This window comes from Camelus bactrianus, chromosome 3, assembly GCF_048773025.1.
Source record: "Camelus bactrianus isolate YW-2024 breed Bactrian camel chromosome 3, ASM4877302v1, whole genome shotgun sequence".
NCBI lineage: Eukaryota > Metazoa > Chordata > Mammalia > Artiodactyla > Camelidae > Camelus > Camelus bactrianus.
The window spans coordinates 26,360,229-26,380,264 of NC_133541.1; the positions used below are offsets into that span (position 1 = coordinate 26,360,229).

General features: G+C 37.7%; 1 protein-coding gene across 5 annotated transcripts in view; it reads left to right on the top strand.

The window, feature by feature from the left end:
* The first annotated feature begins 5,608 nt into the window (after positions 1 to 5,608).
* The window catches only part of SPEF2 (sperm flagellar 2), a 157,000-nt gene continuing 142,572 nt past the window's right edge, over positions 5,609 to 20,036 (top strand). For all 5 annotated transcript variants that reach the window (XM_074357016.1, XM_074357011.1, XM_074356987.1 and 2 more), the window contains exons 1-2: positions 5,609 to 5,757; positions 16,460 to 16,562. In XM_074357016.1, the coding sequence (XP_074213117.1) occupies positions 5,700 to 5,757; positions 16,460 to 16,562 (161 nt within the window). In that variant the 5' untranslated portion in view covers positions 5,609 to 5,699. The remainder of the gene's footprint in view (positions 5,758 to 16,459; positions 16,563 to 20,036) is intronic.

A 20,036-nucleotide genomic window follows, 5' to 3' on the forward strand; every position in this document is an offset into this window, starting at 1 on the left:
CACCAAACTAATTTCTAGTGTTACTTCTCTACATAGCTGCTTCTTTTCCATTATTCTATCCCACAAATTCCAGCTGCTTCTTTAGCCCCAAACTCTAGTCTGTTTCCTCCAACCAGTGAAACATTAACCTTCTGTTTGATGTCTATTTCTTCAAGCCACATTCAGGAAAACTTCCTCAGAAAGAAATCTGGGGTGAACGTGCACTATATGTCTACTGCCTGACAAGTTGCTTTAAGTACTTTTCCAGTTTTGTAATTGATTTACAGTGGATAGAAAGCACAATACTCTTTATTCCATCATGGCTGTAACCAGAAGCAGAACACGGGAAGAAGTAGTTCCTCTGTTCACATGGTCCTTTGTGATCATCATTTTCCTAGGACCCAGCCCATGACACGAAAGAATAACAAATTACACAACATAGTACACAGGTGCTAAAATGAATGGTACATATTAAACGTCCTGTTGGCATTCATAGATTCATGCCACAATACTTACTGAGTGAGCATTTTGACAGTTCTTGGTTTGGGTCTGTGAAAATTTGTTCTAGGTTCTGGATATGTAAAAATGAAAAGCAGTCCATGTATTCAGATATCCAAGATTCCACTGGTGCATCTTAGCCTACTGGAGTTGAGAGGAGAAGATTGCCAATTGAGGCTGTCAATAATCATTTTAAGAAAGAAATCTGACTTGAATTAAAGACTAGGCTTTGGTACAGTTGGTCAGAACGAATGGAGTCAGGAATTAGTATGGTTTATTGTTATTCATAATGGAATGTGTGGAACTAGAGATTCACTGAATAGAATAAAACTAGATTGTGGAGTGTCTGGATAGTCTGGCATATACTCTTAATAGGAAATGGGTAACTACTGCAGTTTTATAACGTATGAGGAATATCATGATGAAGGAAGATTAGACTGCCAAAATATTAAAAAATACAGGGTGGATTGTTATCTACACATAGAAAATTAGAAGCATACTAAAAAAAGATCCCACCAAGAGTAGGAGTATAGAGGATAATGACTTTCAAGAATTACTCAGTTCATCAAAACTCTAATTCTCTAGAAATGATTTTTTTAGAGAGGAATTACAGTGGAGTTAGTTGCCAAACTTGGCACATATAGAGATGCAGTTTGTTGTAAAGCATATTCTGTGAGAGAAAAAAGGATGTGCACCTATGTGCACAAGTGCAATGTAACAGTAGAAATAATTTGATTGCATTCAGCAGAGCTAAGAGGGTTTCCTGGTCATGTTTAATTTTTTTTCCTCAGGAAGGAAAAAGTAGGACATGAATTCACAGCTCTAAATTTAAGATACTAAAGGGTGGTTTGGCTTCTCCAAAAACTTCAGTATGGGAAAGTAAGTAATTAAAGCAAGAATTTTGATATAATAACTTTGGCTTATCTATCTCAGTCATAGAACAGATGACTCACTTTTTCTCATATGGTTCCAAGTTTTTTGTTTTGTTTTGTTTTTAACTTGATTTTGTTTCACATCTGATTGCTCTCTAAGATTGAAAATTTAAACGTCTGCCTGAGAAAGGCACAATCCATATATAAGACAAATCATGTGGGCCTGTAAAGTAAGACACATAAAAGAAAAGGTCATATTTGCTTCAACAGAAAAAACTCCAAGAATTTTGAAATAGAACTAAACTTTTCACAGTATTGCTGTTATTTGTCATGAACAATACGAGCCTAAATCAACACACATTTGGAAACGTGTTGAGAAAGACATTAGAAGATTGCAAAACAGTTGTTGGCCAAGCTGTGGGTATTAGGTAAGAGTTAGGTGTCTTGGATGAAAGTTGAAAGGAAAGCACTTATTTTGAGCTTTCAGAAGGGAGAAGGGACAGGGAAGATGGAGAGAGCAGGAGGTTTTGGGAATGTCATGACTGGTGAGGTGACTTCTGAAGGACAGGTAGAATTGGCTGAGATAGGAAGTTGCTTTTTTTTTGCAAAGGGAGGAAAAGTGGGACCTGGTAAAGAAATGTGAGCAAGCTGTACAAAGGGAATTTGTGGCTTACAGATAAGTTTGGATTGAAGCTAGACTGTAAAGAACCTCCAGCGGGGTCTTTAACCTCCAGGACAGTGGCTCCAAAAATGTACCCTCCTCCATATTTACCCTTCCTACATGAAAGGCCCTTTGATATTTTCTATTCCATTTTATTTTTTGCTGTTTCCTTTATAAAGAATTCTGGCATGATCTACTATAGGAATTACATATTCTGTTAAGAGGTCAAAACCCACAATCAGTAAATGCTGCTCTAGTGAAATTCAGGCAAGTGTCTGAGCTGGGGAGTAAAGAAGGAATATGAACTGGACTTGTTGCACAGAATGACTAGAGAGAAACAGACAGGGGAAATCTAGCTTGGGTGTTTATTGTGGACACTAGATGAAACATGTGTTGAATTAATGAATACAAAGAAATGAAAGAAAGGCCATTGCAAAACGTGCTGAGAGGGAATGAGAGATTCATCTAACGTGCTGAAAAAGGGAAATGAAGAAATGCACTCAAGACATATGTAGAGGACCAAATACGATTTTCTAAAAATCCATTTATGTATATGTATTTATGTATATATAGATATAGATACAGATACTGAATTAGTCACAAATAAAATCAAAGCAGCTTTATGAAATAAATGTCTCAAAAACTTGTTGAAATATTACAAGCAAATCTAAGCTACTCAAAACTAAGCCAACCAGTAATGCAATGGAAAAATTCATATAGCCTCAGGAGAAAAGGAAAGAAACACTGGTTTAGTATCTACTGTGAGCCAGGCATTAACACACGCAATTTCTCATTTAATCCTCATAACTATGTCAAACAAATATCGATGTCCTTATTCTACAGATAAGGAAGTAGGCCTCAGAGAGGTGAAGTAGGTTTTCCAAAGTTGAAGAGCTAGTCAGATAAAGAGCAGACATCAGGATGCAAATGTGTCTAGTTCAAAGCTTGAGCTTTATTGATAGTGCAAAATTTCATTTATAAAAGAAGTTATAATTATTTTTTAAAAGACTAAGGTGTATTTCATTTCAATATGGAGCAGGACTTTTCAACCCAACTTGTGGTCTCAAAATAACTCTTCCTAATTCATCCTTGATTATTTACAAAGGAGAAATATTTATAATTAAATGACAAGTAATCTTTTAAAAATAAATTTTAATTTAAAATTGCTATGATAGTGACAATTAAATGCAGTATTCAGACATCCTAAATTCTAAATCTAATTCAAAACAATACGAAAGCCATCTCAGGAACAGATGAGAAGCTGTCCATTTCTTTAACCATCTCCTCTCCCAACTGATTTCACATAGGGGACCAAACAATTCATATATCATATTAACGCAAAATACCAACATGGTCAGAAACCTTACCCAGAGCTGGGATTTCAATGAGGTGGCAATAGATTTAATGGTAAACTTGGACTATTAACTAAATTAGCAATTGCAAAATAAAACACATAGCAAAATGCATGTATTGTGTAATAGCTCAAAATTTCATTAATATTTTAATGTCAGATCATTTTCAAGTTGGGTGCTTTAGGAGCTGAAAAACGACTCATGCTCTTTTTTTGTGAAATGAGGAACTTTGCCTTTTATTTTAGAAAATGTCTGTATCTGCATATATCTAAATCCTGTATATAAACTTCTTTTCCAAAAGACCACATTGGCATATTACGTTGTTTGAAGCTGGGTTCCAAAGACCAACACCACACATAACCCTTTGAAACAAACAAGAAACAACCACCAAACAGTTCCTAAGATAGGTGCAGAAATATTTTGCTTTGATCTGGGAATAATAGCACATACCTATGGGTGCTTTATGAGCTCAAACATTCTCTTCTGGTGCAGCTGTGGAGTCTGACGCACCATTATCTACATCCTTCTCCCAAAGTAATTTTCTCAGCATCTAGAAACCATCAGTTTCTATCCCCTGGGCTCTATAGACTAAAATTAAAGCTTGTAACTTCTTAGTAATACAGCACTAGTCATCAATTTAAATATACTACTGAGATGACAGAAAGCAGTGGTGTCTCAGAGGGCATTTCTAGGCACATATTCATCCTTTGCAAGTATTTTCAGGGATGACATGTTTCCAATGGATAAAGTTTTATTAGCTACATTCCCCAAGCTATAGAGGTTGTTTAGAATCTTATAATCTTGCGAATTTGGATAACTCTAAGGTGAGACATATGAAATGGATCAGGCTTCATTTCTGTTGGCAATAAATCTCCCTCAATATCCCCAAATTACGCCTGCTGTGTTGGGTGTGAGGAAACTCATGGTTTGGGAGATTTAAAAGTTAAGTGAAGCCAACATAGAAATGGTACTAAACTTTTAACCAATCAGGACACACAGATCAGATTAATCTTAAGAAACATTTCTTACAGTGGGACATTACTGTTTAAAAGAATCATAATTTGATGAATCCAGGCCTTTGGGGAGAAAATTCTTTACATCTGTGACACACACATATATACTATTATATATATTCTATGTGTATTTTTCCCCCATTATTCTATCTAAACTTTTAAAAATTATTAACAGAAAATTTTTCTGACCCTTGGTAAAGACCGTAAGAAAGACTTTATTCAAGGGACTACTGCAGTGGGGTTTTGTAGTAAGGAAGACTTGGGACTCAATTCTGAATATAACAAGGAAAAGCAGGGATTTACAGCCAAGGAGCAGGGTTGGGGTAAACGGATGGCAAAGTACTAAGAGGAAACATCAGGGGCAAGGGCTGACCCCACTTGACAGGATTCTTGCTGAAGACAGGCCAGGATGATCGGATATCAGGGGTGAGAGATCAGAAATTTGATCAGATATGGAGGGTGGAGGATCTTCATTAAAATGATCCAGCAGGATTCTTGCTAAAACTTGACAAAGGGGCCCAGGACAAAGTTCAAGGTGGGGCCTCCGGGAGAAGAGGGCTCACAGGAGCCCAACTAAGTTTTGGACAAAGTGAGAGTCTTTCTCAAAATACAATTTAAAGTAATTACCTGGAAGGAAAAATTGACCAGAAAATACTTTCGTTATTTATTCATCTCTCAAAACAATATAAACATATGAATTATCCTAATTGTTAATTCTGTCACCACAACGACCAACAAAAATTATTGAATACTTGCTGCGGTTCAGGACCTCTATCAGTTCTAAAACTAAAAGATGGGTAAGACATAGTCCGTCCCTGCCTGGGTAGCTCATACAATATAGCAATTAAAGCTGGCAATTTGTAAATTAATGACAAAACTGCTGTCTTGGAGCAAGAGCTTCCATAGGTTTCTTTAAAAGACAAACAGGAAGAAAAAAAAAATCCCCTTCTCAAAACTCTTTCTGCTCGTCCAAGAACCCAGTGCTCAATCCAGGAGCTTCCCCGACTCACCCTCTCCGCACACTATACCTCGCCCACTTCTCAGTGCCCTACTGGTCCCCCCACTCCCACATTCAGCCCTTCGACGCCCACTGCGCCTGCGCAAATCCGGGTCTTACCCGCCACCAGGGGGCAAGCTACGATTTTTTTGTCCTCCTCAGGTGGCCTTTGGCGCCCCCTCTTCTCCCAGCCTTTCGTATAGTCGTGGCCTGGATACGCTTCCTTAGCAACGGGTTGCCCTTGGCAACAGGAGGACGCGGGCAGGCGGGCCGGGTTTCCCGCGCGTTCGTAGTACCTGCCTGAGGTAGAAGGCGCAGGCCCGAACCATGTCCGAGATCTTGTGCCAGTGGCTCAACCAGGAGTTGAAGGTGTCCCAGACCGTGAGTGAGTGACACAGACTGAGGGGAGCGGGCTGGGGACGAGAGGGGCGCGGAGCCTGGAGCGCGGCGCGCTGGTGGAAGGTGGCAAGGAAGGCGCGAACTGCCGCCGCCGGCGCACCTCAGCCACCGCAGGGCGTCTCCTGCCTCCACTCCGCCCCTCAGAGTTACCCATCATCGCGGTGGGCCCAACTCCAAAGGCTCTGACCTACTGTGGTTCTGAGCAATCAGAGGCTGTGGGGAGCGCTTCCTTGCTCCTATGGACAAAAGAATTTTCTGGACTCTGTAGTCTGGCCCCGACATTGCTCCCTTCACACTCTCAGAGGCATGATGTGCTGGCAAGCCTCTGAAATAGGAAGCCTGAAAGCCAGCTGCCGCACGACTAGATGTGTGCCCCCGAACGAGTTACAATGCCTTCTCTGAGTGTGTGTCCTCCAGTATAAAACAGATCCATTCATACCTGCCGTACCTAACTGCCTAGCAGGAGACGGTGTGTGTGAAATGCGTTAACGCAGACTATGTTAACATTTACAGATTTCAGAAGTTTTAGTTCAGAATTTGCACATTAACTTCTTCTGACCACTGTTCATTCTTGCCTAGAGCGAACCTTACTCACTAACCTGATTTCATCCCAGCCATGGAGCTGCCACTCAGAGTTTCTAAATCCCACAATCACAGAGACAATTTTATATGCTGACAACTTCTATGACAACCAAGTAATGCTAGCATAGCACTATCCTGCATCTCAACTTCTTTCTGTTGTTTCCTTGACAAGAATTCATTTTCCAGCACAGTTTTTGCTCAAGTCAAGAGGCTTTCCACCCAGATCACTGCAGTCTGTTTTACCAGAAGCACCCTTGCATAATGCCACCTTATTACCAGAGTGGTAACAGTGCCAACCCAACCTCAGGTCATCCACAGAATTTGCTAGACCAGTAGTGTTTCTGCAACAGCAAAATATTTATTATCAGCATTGGAATCTTTAAATTTGGAACTCCTCCAGTTGCATCTCTTAAGGCATTAAAATCCTGGGCTTTTTCTTTGCCAAACCACCACACACACACTCTGATTGCTTCTCACCTAAAATGTGATGCTGATCTCAGGATGGTGTTTAGTATTTTTCTTCTTTCTTTTTCAACCACGGGAGCCAAAATGCAATATCATGCCTTTTAAGTTATACTCTTCCAATAAAAAGTAGTTACAGATTACTGGGTTTAATTTGGTTCATTGGCTTGATTAATAAAAATCACACCCTTTGCTCAAGTCCCTAAAACTCCATTGCATATTGAAACACTTTTGAGAAAAGTAAACAAAATTAATAAGAAATATAAAAACAGTAGTATGCCATTATAATTGTAATCAGTTTGGGGAATTTGGGTTTTGAGAGGAGGAGGAATAACTTTATTCTGTGAAAGTTAAAAGACTGGAGACTTTTTCAGTAAGAATTTTAACAATGTAAACTATGAATGGACAATTCCTAATGTCTGTTTCCCTGAAGTATAAAGCTGGAAGCTGTCAGTAGAGACAGCTGCAGTATTCCACATCCCCTTCCCTAGAAATCCATATTCATTCTTTGATTCCAACTGCTAAGAGGAGCTTAAAGAGAGATAGAGTCTCCGAGGTAATGAAATTCCATGTGGTTAAAGGCTTTTTAGACTCTAGGGAACACACTCATCTGTGTTTGGAAACAGACAAGATAGGTCTGTGCATCTAAGAAGCACACTGCCAGTTGCTGATTTCTGTCATGAGACAAGTCATTCTCTGCTGTACAATGGAAGGCTTTGAATGGTTTATAGGAACTGTCATGGAAAGATTGTAAGTGGGTGCAACCTCCTGGGAAAGTAATTGGACAATTTCTGGGTTAAGTGTCCTATTAAGAACAAGGACTTGAAGGTCAGACTGTTTAGGTTGAAATCACTTATCCACAGTTAATACCTTGGGCAATTTATTTACCTAAATTTTACGATACTCAAAATAGGAGTAATAATAATACCTCATTGAGTTGTGTCACAATTAAATGAGATAATAAATGTGAAGCATTTAGAATAGTCCTTAGGATATAGTGAATGCTAAATCTCACTTTTCAGAAACTATCATACTCAAATAAAATCACCAATGTAAGGGCATTTGAAGAAGGATGTTTATTGTCATATGGATTGTAGGGATAAAAAGAAAAAAAATGGAAACAATTTGAATACCCTTCAGTAGAAGAATCCTTGAGTAAATGATGCTGTATTTATGCTATGGGTTGTTATGCAGTGGTTAGGAAGAATGAGTTAGTTGCTATAACTTTTGGCCTAAAGGATGTTCATGTATTTTTGTCAAGTAAAAAACAAAAGTTATAGCCTATTGGAACTAGTATAATTCCAATTTTGTGTGAGAATGTGTCAGAGAAATGTGTGGAGAGACATATATCAGACCGTTACATACATGACTCTTCATTTTGTGGTTTGTGTAAGCATAGAGAAAAATGTGGGAGGATATAAACTGGTGTATTGGTATTGGCTACCCTGGGAGAAAAGAAGATTGCTAGCTTTTATTTATGCATCTGTGTTATTTGACTTTTTGCTTATAATGCCTTCTTAATTTGAAAGGACAATTCAGTATGGCCTTACAAATACAAAATCAAAAAAGAAGATCTAATATCACATGACAAAATAGGAGAAAAAGTTTAACACTTCAGTTGAAATATGGTGAGCACCTTAAAGTATTGGGAAGTTTACGTAAGAGTTATTTTCTCAAATGGGTTTATAAATGAAAGAATAGTAATAATAAAAGTTATACTTTATTAAGCACTTCAGTACTTACACCAGACCCTGTGCTAAGCCTTTCACGTAGATTGTTTTATTTAATCTTAAAAAATACCCCAAAACCCTAAGAGGCCTTGTCCCAGTTGTACAGATGAGTACAAAGGCTGAAGGCTTGGTAATTTGTTCGGAGTCACCCATCTAGTAGGTCCTAGAGCTACAATTTGAAGCTAGATCTTTGACTAGTGCTCTTAGGCACTGTATTATATATTTGAGTTTATACTTAGAGAATTTATTTTTTTAAAATTCAGCCCTCCCAAATGTATTTTCATATGAACTCCATTTATCAGGATTATTGTTCAGTTTGAAGGCACAAAAAGATTCAACCACCCAAGCCTGTTGTAACTTCACAGGGCATAACCTAATTCCTAGATGGTTAAATGGCAAAAGTGGACTTATTAGTGTTTGTTTGGGAGTGTTCCAGTCCATATGTTGCTTGCTGGGGCAGAAACAGAAATGAGAATGAAAAGGCCAAGTGAATGCATTTGCTGCCTTGGTGAAGCTCAATAATGATTTAGTTACTGCAGAGGCAGCTAAAGCCAATTGATTTCTGGATTATTCTGAAAAGTGGAAGTCAATTTGGATAAAGCATATTATGTTGTGTATTGTGTTGCCTGGACTACCCTGAACATCAGCAGTAAAGAACCTGGATTCCAGTGATCCTCAATTATTAATAGTCTCCCTCCCTCCCCTTAGTGAGGTTTCTGGGAGTCACCAGGGACCTGATTAGTCTCAGCATATGAAGATTCAGATCAATGTTACTAAAGCTAAGGATCCCCAGTGAGTTAAATTTAACTAGGCCATTTGTCCTGGAAAATAATGCTTAGATGTATATGTTAAATGAAATGTCTTAAAATATAAAAAGTTGCTCAATGCAAAATTACATCTGAAAGTCAAGCAATTATTTTAATAATAAAGAATAAGCAAAACAGATAATTGTTACTGGAAGATTTCCTGTAAAATTTTTTAAGAACTCTCATTTTCAAGAATAAGCATTGCTTCTGTTACAAAACTCTTTTGAATTCACCATAGAGAAAATTTACACCAGAATGTCACAACTGAACATTCTCCATAAATGAGTAGAAGCCTTTGAGTACCGCATACTATACGGATCAGATTCTTTGTAAAGATGGATGTTTAAGACAGTCCATATTCTTTTGGGCTCTGGGTGGGGCTATATTGAAAATGGTAAATACTTTATTATGCATATTTTTATTGTTTTAATAATCTTAAACATCGTTATCAATGGTATCAAAGAACCAAAAAAAAAGAATACTAGGTTGGAAAGTTAAGTATCTCTAAATCTCAATTTTGTAGTATCCAAAGTAGAAATAATAATCTCTAGTCCCAATTTTATACTCTGAGAAATAATAATAATAATTGCTATATATTGGGGAGGGTATCAAATGACACTGCAAATGGAAACTATCTACCATAGTGCCTATCATTTATACCAGATCTAGACACTCAATAAATATTATTTTGACTACTTTTCTGTCTCTCACTTTAGAAGAATGCCTGTTATAGTACCTGTCACATAGTAGACACTTAGTAAATAATTGTTTATTACATGAGAATGTATGAGTGGGGCAAAAGTAAGGTAAAGTATTGTTTTAGGCTTAACCTTATGGATTTGCCCATCTCAAGAAGGTCACCCTGGGTACTTTGATCCTCACCTTTGAGATTTCAGAAGTTCCACTCTATTACTTTAAGCGACTTCTTAGGAATTGTCACATGCTAACTAAAATGACATTCTGCTGATTTTATAAGCCACGGTACTAATTCATCATGAGGAAAAGGATAACCAAATAACCTATACTGGTAAGAGAACATGATGCACATCTTACTGAGCTGGTACACACAGGAGAATACCAAATTTATAGATCAGATTTCTCCTTGACAATCAGAAATTAAATATTACCAAAAGAACCCTCAAATCAAGTTAATATTTGATATGTTTTACTTTTCTGCTCTAGAGAGATTTTATCTTGACATCAGTGAGTGGTTAGATTAGATTAGATTAGGTTATTTTAGCTTAAAGTCAGATTCCCTCCTCTTCCTCTTCTCCCAGTGCCTGGGGAAACCATACTGTTCAATAACATCTTCCAGTGTTACCACTGCTACAAAGGCTTCTGAAATTATGATATTTGTGTATTCTTCTTTCATTGCAGTGTATCTCTATTCTGAATGAGTTTAATACATCTTGAGATTATCATTTACATGATGTGTAAGAAATTTAAGTAGATAAATTATTGTGAGTTTTAAGAGATAATTCTATATTCCTTGTTAATTGAGTTTTTAAAAAATAAGTGAATTTCCATAGGTGGCTAATTTTGTCCTTTTGTATTAAATCTTAGTAGTTTTTGTTTTAGAGAGTGATATTTTCTACTGTTGTCCCCAATTTTAGGGACATCCTTAATTTGGGTCCCCTTGTGCAGTAACTATACTTTGTTAATTAGGTCTTATGTCCACACTTTTTCAAAAGTATCAAATTTTATTGTAAGAAAAGAGTAGAGATACCAAAAAATCCTATTGAATATTTATTTATATACAGTATTTTATAATATATTGTGGTGACCTTTTATTTGCCCATGACCTTACTGTATCATAGATACACAGAATTTTAGATCTAAAAAAGAATCTTAGACATCATTTAATTCTTCTTTGGCACACGAGGAAATTAAATCAGATATGTTTAGAGATTTGTTTAAAGTTATACAACTAAGTAGTGACAAGTTAGCAGAAGATTCTGGGTCTGCTGACTTTTAGTTCACTCCTCTTTTCCCTGGTATCATTAAACTACAGTTTCTCAGAGCTCAGCCTTCAGGGTCATTAGGAAACAGAGTGCTTGTCGCATAAAACAACAGATTATTTGATATTTTCTGGTTAGCTCAGCAGCGTTTCCCTTGACTGAAACTTGGCTTCCATTGACTAGAAATTGAGGCAGCAAATCTAATAGCAAAAGGCTGTTGTATAAATCAATGTCAAAATTTTAAGATATGAAGTCCCAAGAAAAGAATACCACTCAATATTTTAACTATTAAAGAAGGTTGTAATATCACAATTGAGATTTTGTTTCAGATAGTAAATGTTAAGAATTATGACAAAGTCTTCAAAGGAGAAAATTGTAAAAGTTCATCGTCCTATTCTTATACTGGAATAAAAGAAATTGTCAATATCCTCCAGCTGAGGAGCACAGGATACATCTGTAGCTGAACAAAATTGAATTTATTGACTTGTTACAACACATACCACAGGAACTGTGGGACATCTCAGTAAGTGGCTATCAGAAAGGACTTACAGCATTTGGGCTTGTGTTAGGTGTTTTTGGAGGAGGGCTCAAGGAAGCGGTGCTTTGCTAAGAATTGGATTCTGTAAGGAAGCATAGACAACCCTGTGATTGGGTATCTTAATAAATCTTACCTAGGGAGTGGGGGGAACAAAGCACAGAAAAAAGAAAAAAAAGCAGCAACCACTCACATTAGTCAGAATAGGCAGATGATGTTTGGTCATTTTTGTGTGTTGGACATTATTGTTTTGGTCTGAGTTCAGACATGATTACAGAGGGACTTTGTTTTTGTCTGAATCCATCAGGGTCACAGGGTAGCCTTGTCTGGTATTGGCATGCTGTGAAATTGATTACGTTCAGCAGAAGAAGGCCAAGGCCTCGTTGTGAACGCTGGGCCAGCTCCTAGGAGCACCAGGGTCTAATGGGACCAGACCAGGGCCCCGCCACCAGCAGCTGCCTTCTGTCTCTCGAATCAAAGTAAACTGGCTTGGCTTTTTCAGTGTGGTTGACAACCAAGGTTAGGTCTTTGCTCTTCTTGTAGAGGAGGGTCAAAGGCTACTTAGCATAGAATGTGTAGGTCTGCAGTCCCTGATCTACAATTCCCAAATCCCCAAATCTATTCACCTGGTGGCAAAACTTGACCAGAAATGCTGCGAGACTGTGTTTAGTCTTTATTTCTGCCACTCAAATGTTTTGCTACAAAAATCAACTGTGCTTGACCAGAAAAAGAAAGAAAAATGCCATATGATATCGCTTATATATGGAATCTAAAAAAAAAAAAAAGAAACAAATGAACGTATCTACAGAACAGAAACAGACTCACAGGCATAGAGAACAAGTTTACGGTTACCAGGAGATAAAGGGGGTGCGAAGGAATAAACTGGGAAATTGAAAATTGCACCTCATGGGGAGTGATGGAAATGTTAGCTATCTTGATTGTGGTAGTGGTTTCATTGGTGTATATACATCGATCAAAATTCATCAGATTGTACCTTTGAAATATGTGTAGTTTACTGTACAAGAACCATACCACAATAAAGGTGTTTTAAAAAAATCAAGCGTGCTTGATTACATGGGCTTCCCCAGACTGGTAAGAGTGTTATAGCTCTTATTTGGCCCCAAGGGTAGGCCTGTATCTGAATTTAAGGACTGTCAAATATTTGTTCTCTGAGTACTGAATCACTTCTAAATAAGGGTGTTTGTACTGTAGTCATGGAGGACCTGTTATGGAGCTTATGAATTGTGTAATCGATATAACCTACTGCCTTAAATTAGGAGGCAGTAATAATAACAATAAAAATGATCACTGAGCACTTACTATATATATGCCAGGAATTATGCTAAGCACTTTTCTTACAGTATCTCATTTAATTCTCAAACCAACCCTTAGGAGGTAGAAACCCTAACCCTCCTCCTTTTTTAAAGACAAGAAACTGAGGCTGTATAACTAACCAAAGTCTGGGGGCTTAGAAGCAGTCAAGGAGTCTAACAGGAAAATATTTCCCAGAACCTGTGCTCTCCTCATTACCATCGGAATGTGGAAGGCTTATCTTCTGTGCTTCCTCCAGCTGGCTCAGGGCCATCTGGGTGCAGAAGCACAGAGATCATTCCACCCGCCGTCCCAGCCTAAAGTAGACCATCCACAAAGGCCCACAGCAAAGACTGCAGCAAACGGAAACCTTAGGGATGGGGATCAGACGTGCGGCTTGGAAGGTTGGAGGCGTGGTTGAGCAGTTGCTGAACAACATTTTCCCAGATGTAGATCATTTTAGAGCTCAGGAAGAAGATCATCACTGGGCTCCCATGGTTCATTTATTCTTCATATTCTGCATTGTTCCTTGTCCTAGAGTCAACCCACCTCTTCTTTCGTGTAGGAAATTCCAGTTGTGAGTGCAGATTGTCTTACAGAGGTGGCCGTCATAAAGTTAGTCATGGTACTCAGAACATTTACTGGGAAAAAAAAGTTTGATAAACCAAAGAGGGGAAAATAAGATTCCCTTTTCTTTTTCTTTTTTTCCCTTACTGTTTCTCTCCCCTTATGTCTCTCCATTTTTCTTTCTCTTTCTCTCTCTGGCTTTGTATGTTTCTTCTCATACTTTTTAAATCTACATGTTCCTGGCTTATGTGCTTTTCTTTCATCTTTTTCTTCATCTAACTTCCTGCATGTATTCTTTTTTCTTCTCTTTCATTTTTTCTGCATGTTTTCCCTTTGTTGTTTTGCCATTAGTTACAGCACTTCACTCATTGTTCTCTTTTGTGCCCCTGTAGCACACAGTACCTGAGGTGTCCTGTGCATACACAGCTGCAGACACATGCTTTCGTATTTGCTTATTTATAGTAAACCACTTGACAATGAAATAATAAGTGTTTACTGTTCTTCTCTGGCCTTTATTTCCAAAAATGCCTCTATTTTATCCATATCAGAATTGCCTTATTAATATATCCTGCCATTTCAAAGGAAGTGGATTACAATTTTACTTTTCTAGTGACTTTTTGTAGTAAAGTGTTTGCTACTGACCATTTGCCTGATGAGTTGAGAGTGATGGAATAGGATACAATTATTCCCCAGTCGTTCACAGGCTAGATTTCAGGTCTTCTGTCAACACAGACAGCAGGCATAGTGCAAAATCCAGAGGGAGGGAGAAGGGGAACAAGACCACCTGAAGGTGACATAGCAGCAGCTCCTGAATACAAAGTAATAGTCTATAGACTATTTATAGGGATCCATGAAGGGGCAGAGTGTAGCTCAGTGGTAGAGATTGTGCTTAGCATGCACAAGGTCCTGGGTTCAATCCCCAGTACCTCCATTAAAAAAAAAAAAAAGAATTCATGGTCTGAGAATTACTGTATGTCCAATGGCACTTCAGAAAACTGAGAAGAACAGGGATGGGCTATAGAAGAGAGAAGGGAAAGAAGCAGAAAGAAGCAAGCAACAGACAGAGTAGGTGCAAGGCACAGCCAGAGCAGCCCAGATTGCACAGTGAGGGCAGTGGTGGCAGCCAAAAACCAGGGAACAGTATTGGATGCCTGCAGTGGCAGGTCTCTGAAGAAAGGAGGAAGCAGGAGGAGATGCCACACCCCTGCCTTTTGGAGGCAGATGGAGCTACTAGGACTTCAGTCCCCTCAAAGACTGCCGCTGCATGATGCCAGAAGGCATAGTCAGTAGATTCTGGAGCTAGATTGTTTAGGGGCTTATCCTGAGTAAACAAAATCAGTGAGAGTAATTGACATCCTTTTAAACTACTTTGTTATTATGATGATTTCACCTAAGAATTTGGGTATTGTTAAGAGTATAAAATATTCTGAGAACAGATACTGGGAAAGCTTTGGGCAAAATCATGGACCTCTGTCAGATCTGTGTCTTACGATAACGTGAAGTTTTCTGTGTGAGTTCTCTGTGCAGTGTCCTTTACAGAGTAACTCACCTGGCCCGTCTGCTACACACACCAAGCGCCAGTTCTACAAATCCTGAAGAAATTATTCTTTCTTCATTTTCAATTAGCCACTTATTATTAGTAGTCAAATAGAAGAAGATAGCCTGGTATGAATGAGTTTGTGATACTTGAAGTGATATGTATAGTATTTTAATTGCTCTTGTCTAAAGGACCCTGATAGAAAGAAGTTGAAGATTTTTGGAGGATTTTTAAATCATTTGAGAAATGACAGCCTTGTCCTATGATAATATAATTTATGTATCAATTTAGTATGTCATCCTTGAATATCATGTAACTATATATCCTTCACTTCATAAGAAATATACAAGTGATGCCAAACTAAGGACTTTTTTAAAGAAAGCAAATCCTATTTACCACTTAGGTTTTTTTTGGACTTATTATTATGTGCCTTTCACGTGGCAGGCATGGTACCAAGCAATTCTGGTACATTACCTCTAATCTTTAGAATAGCCCCCAAGGATATAAATACGGTGAGCAGACAGAAACTCAAGAGGATTAAGCAGCTTGGCAGAGATCTCACAGCTAGTGGAAGGCAGAGCCAAGATTCCAGCATAGATATCTCTGGCTCCAAAGCCTGTTTTCCTCAGGGCTGTCCTCCATCACTAAACAACTAGACCAGAGTAAACCCTCCAAACCACCAAAGGAAAGTTAGATTATGTTCAGCAGGCTCTATTTAGAAGGTGCAGATGATTTTTGTAAAATTTCCATTGCAAAAAGGTTAAAATTAAGTTTGAGGTTTAAAGAAGTTAGATTGTACCTCACTTGGCCAGAATATGTAATCATCATCCATAGGTTGTATTGATAACTAAGGTATTAGAGTATAATTTTATAAAATATATTGAAGGTATGTTTTTAGATCTAAGGTTATACATTTTATTGGTTGTGTTTTGTTTGGTTTGATCAAAAGTGGTCTTTTCTTTTAAAATGCAATATGGTATCAAGTACTGATTTACATTTATTCAGGGGTCTTTATAAGATGTCTGCTGTTAAACTTCAGTGTTTTCATTTGGTTATTAAAAGGCATTTTTAGAAGTATTTGCATGGCATTTTGAGTTCAAGTTAAATTATGGAGTTTTACCCTATGTATGCATAATGAAAATATATAAGCTCTATGTACAACATTATATTTACTTTTGTATCTCTATGTTTTAAATTCAGGTCCCAAGTCATTTGCAAAGGCATTTTCCAATGGCTATCTAATTGGAGAAGTTTTGCACAAATTTGAACTTCAAGATGATTTTGCAGAATTTTCAGAAAGCAGGTTAGTGAGATTATTCCTTACTTGAAAAAAGATTAATTTCTTTGGCATTTGGATGGTTTTAGCCTCCAAAGACAACATTAAAGAATCATTTATAACAAGATTCCATCCAAAATGAAACCAGAAAAGCATACCATTGGTATGCAAATCATTGCCTCCTCACATATACATACTTCATTTTCCCAGGAATACAAAGGACAGGAAGTTATATGGTGCAGCAAGACCTCATCTCTAGATAGGCCCCATTTTAATATCTTCTATATTCCTGCAGTCCTGTGTTTTAGCAGATTTGTGACCTTTTTCACCCACCATTTCTCCAAAAGTTCTTTCTGCCCATTTCTCTCTCTCTTCTCCTTCTGGTACTCCCATTATGCGTATGTTGGTATACTTGTCAGTATCCCACAGGTCTCTGAGGCATTGTTGATCTTTAAAAATAAACTTGTTTTAGAAGAATTTTAGATTTATAGAAAAACTGTGAAGATAGTACAGAGAATTGTCATATTATTCTCATCCAGTTTCCCCTACTGTTACCATCTTATATGGTACATTTTGTAACATGGTACATTTTATAACAAAAATTTGTTATGATTTTTACCTAATATCTTTTTTTTCCCCCAGTATCCCATCTAAGGTACTGTGTTGCATTTTATAATCACATCTCCTTAGACTCTTCTTGGCTATGGTGCTTTCTCAGACTTTCCTTGTTTTTGATAATCTTTACAGTTTTGAAGAATTAAACACTGGTCAGGTATTTTGTACATTGTCTCTTAGTTGGAATTTGTCTCATGTTTTTCTCATGATTAGAATGAGTTTAGGTGTTTTGACATCCTGTTGATTTTTCTTCATTCTTTTTCCTTTATAGTTCTCCTATAAATAATTTCAGTTGACCTGCCTTTGAGTTTACTGATTCTTTCTTTGCCAAGTCAAATCTCCTGTTGAGCTATTCTAGTAAATTTTTATATTTCATTTATTGTGCTTTTCAACTTTAGAATTCTACTTGATTCTTATTTTTAGAACTTTATTGATATTCTCTTTTTGTTGAGACGTTATTCTTATATTTTCTTTTTTAGTTTTTTTTTTAATGGATTTTTTAGTTTAATTAACATAGCTGACTTAAGGTCTTTGCCTAATAAATTCAACATCTAGGCTTCCTCAGAGAGTTCCTGTTGACTTTTTCACCCTATGTATGGACCATACCTTCCTGTTTCTCTCTGTGTCTCATAATTATTGAAAATAGACATTTAAAATAATATAATGAGGTAACTCAGATTATCCCACCTCCCCAGGGTTTGTTGTTGCTGTTTTGTGTTGTTGCTCCTCCTGCTTTTTTTTTTTTTTAACGACTTTCCTGGACTAATTTTGGAGAGTCTGTATTCCTTGTGTACAGCAACTGAAGACTCTGCTTGGTTAGCTTAGTGAACAGAGCAAATGAACAGAGGTTGGCAAATAAACAGAGATGTTTTAAAATATCTTGAACTGATAAATCTTTCTTGGCTGAGAGACTGTGAGTTTGTTAAGGTATGTCTTTAGTACTTTCACAGTTTTCAGCTCTGCCTTAGCCTTTACTTCCTGCTTGTACAGGACCTCAAGGTCAGCCAGAAGTGAGAGATTTGGGCCTCCTTCTGTCTTTTCTGGGCATCCAAACATTCCTACACATGTGTACAGCCCTCTAGAGCCTCATGAATATGTCAGAGCTTTTCAAAGCCCCCAGTGGAAATTTCTTTCTTACATATTCCTTTTAAGTTTTGGGGCAGGCTCTTGTTTGCTCCAGTGGTATCACTCTTAGGTAGCTGTGATCTGAAACAGTTGCCACTGATTGACTTTTGCTAATACCATGGGAACTGGGCTTTTTCCAGTGACTGAGCTCTAAATAACGTTAACTAATGTTCTAAGGATAGGACTTTTTGAGGAGCTTTAAACCTGTCTGTCCTCTCAGATAGCTGTGAGGCTGCTGGGTTTTACAGCTTCTATTGTTGCAAGTCACCTGTTTTCAAGGTTAATGTAGAGCTGGGGAGAAGGGAATGGGAATAAGGCAAGTTAAAATGACTAAAAGGTCTCTGTTCTTATTAAGTTTTTTTCTTAAATAAATGTCCCTTAGATTGTTACAAGCCTTCAGCTAATTTCTAGAGTTATGAAAAAGTTGATGTTTATAATTTTTGTTAGTTTCCTTATTGCCTTTATGGAGGAATGGATTTTGGAGGCCCTTACTCTGCCATTCCTGACATCCTGCTCTGTATCCATAATATTTTAACCTGATATGTCCCACTCAAGAATTTCTTAGTCTTTGATTGCTTGGAATGGTAGACCTCTATTGAACAGTGCCTATGTTGCAAGACATTAAGGCGAAAGAATCTGGTACCTCCATTCTAGAGGTGAGTCGTTCTTTCACAACCCAGATTATTCTAGTTGTACAGGTAATAATAGTATGACACAAGAGAATATGTTCATACCAAATAAGCCTCTTTTGCTAATCCCAGATAATTCTTAAGCTTCTAGGGCACTGGGCAACTTCTAATCTGTGCCCTACACCCCACGTCTCGCATCTGTTCTTCAAGGGCAAAGCATACACGGTCCTTCACAGCTTAGCCCCACTGCCTCCTCTGCCTGAGCTTCCAGCCCTGTGTCCCCTCTGTTTCTACCTTCATTTCCTTCCCTGCAGTAGAAGCCAGGACTAGACTCTAAAGGTATAAGATTTCCAGGTGAGTCAGTTTCCATGCCCTTCTTGTCTCCTTTTTGCTTTCTCACGAGTTCTCATATGCACAGATTGATTTGTGATGATCTGCATGTAACCATGTTTCCAATCCTTTTTTGTTGTTACTGCTTATCCCTTTCTGAATGTTTTCAACTTATCTTTCACATTTACTCATTATAACACTGATCATGTTGTTGTCAGTTTCTTTATTTGTATCTTTCTCACATTGCATGTTATACATGCAAATGCCTTGAAGTTAGGGGTATTGAGTTATTTTTCTTTGCATCTCTAGGGCGGTCACAGGTCTGGTGCATGTTTAACTTTCAGGAAATGTTTTTCAAATTAATGAGTGACTACATATCCAGGTAAAAACTACATAAAAAGACCTTTTTTGAACTTGTTAGTAGACAGGCAGAACTCTACACACACATCTTTAGGTGTGTTATCCCCATCAGCTTAAGAAACTTTCAGTACTTCAGTTCCTCTTTCTCAAAGCCTGTCTTACAAGATGCTTCCCTGTGTGACCCTCATCTAGCTTTCCAGCCACATTCCCCACCAATCTAGAGCTGTAATATAAACTGCTTTGGTCCACAACCATGTCATGTGCTTTTGTTATGCCTTGCACCTTTTTATATTAACATTCTTCCTTCCCTTCTACCATGAGAAACTTTTATTCATCCTTATGATCCAGCTAAAAATCCACCCCTTTTCTAAACTCCTTGTTCCCCTAGCAGATTTAATTCTCTTTTCCCCTTTGTTTTAATAACCCTTTGGACATCCCATTT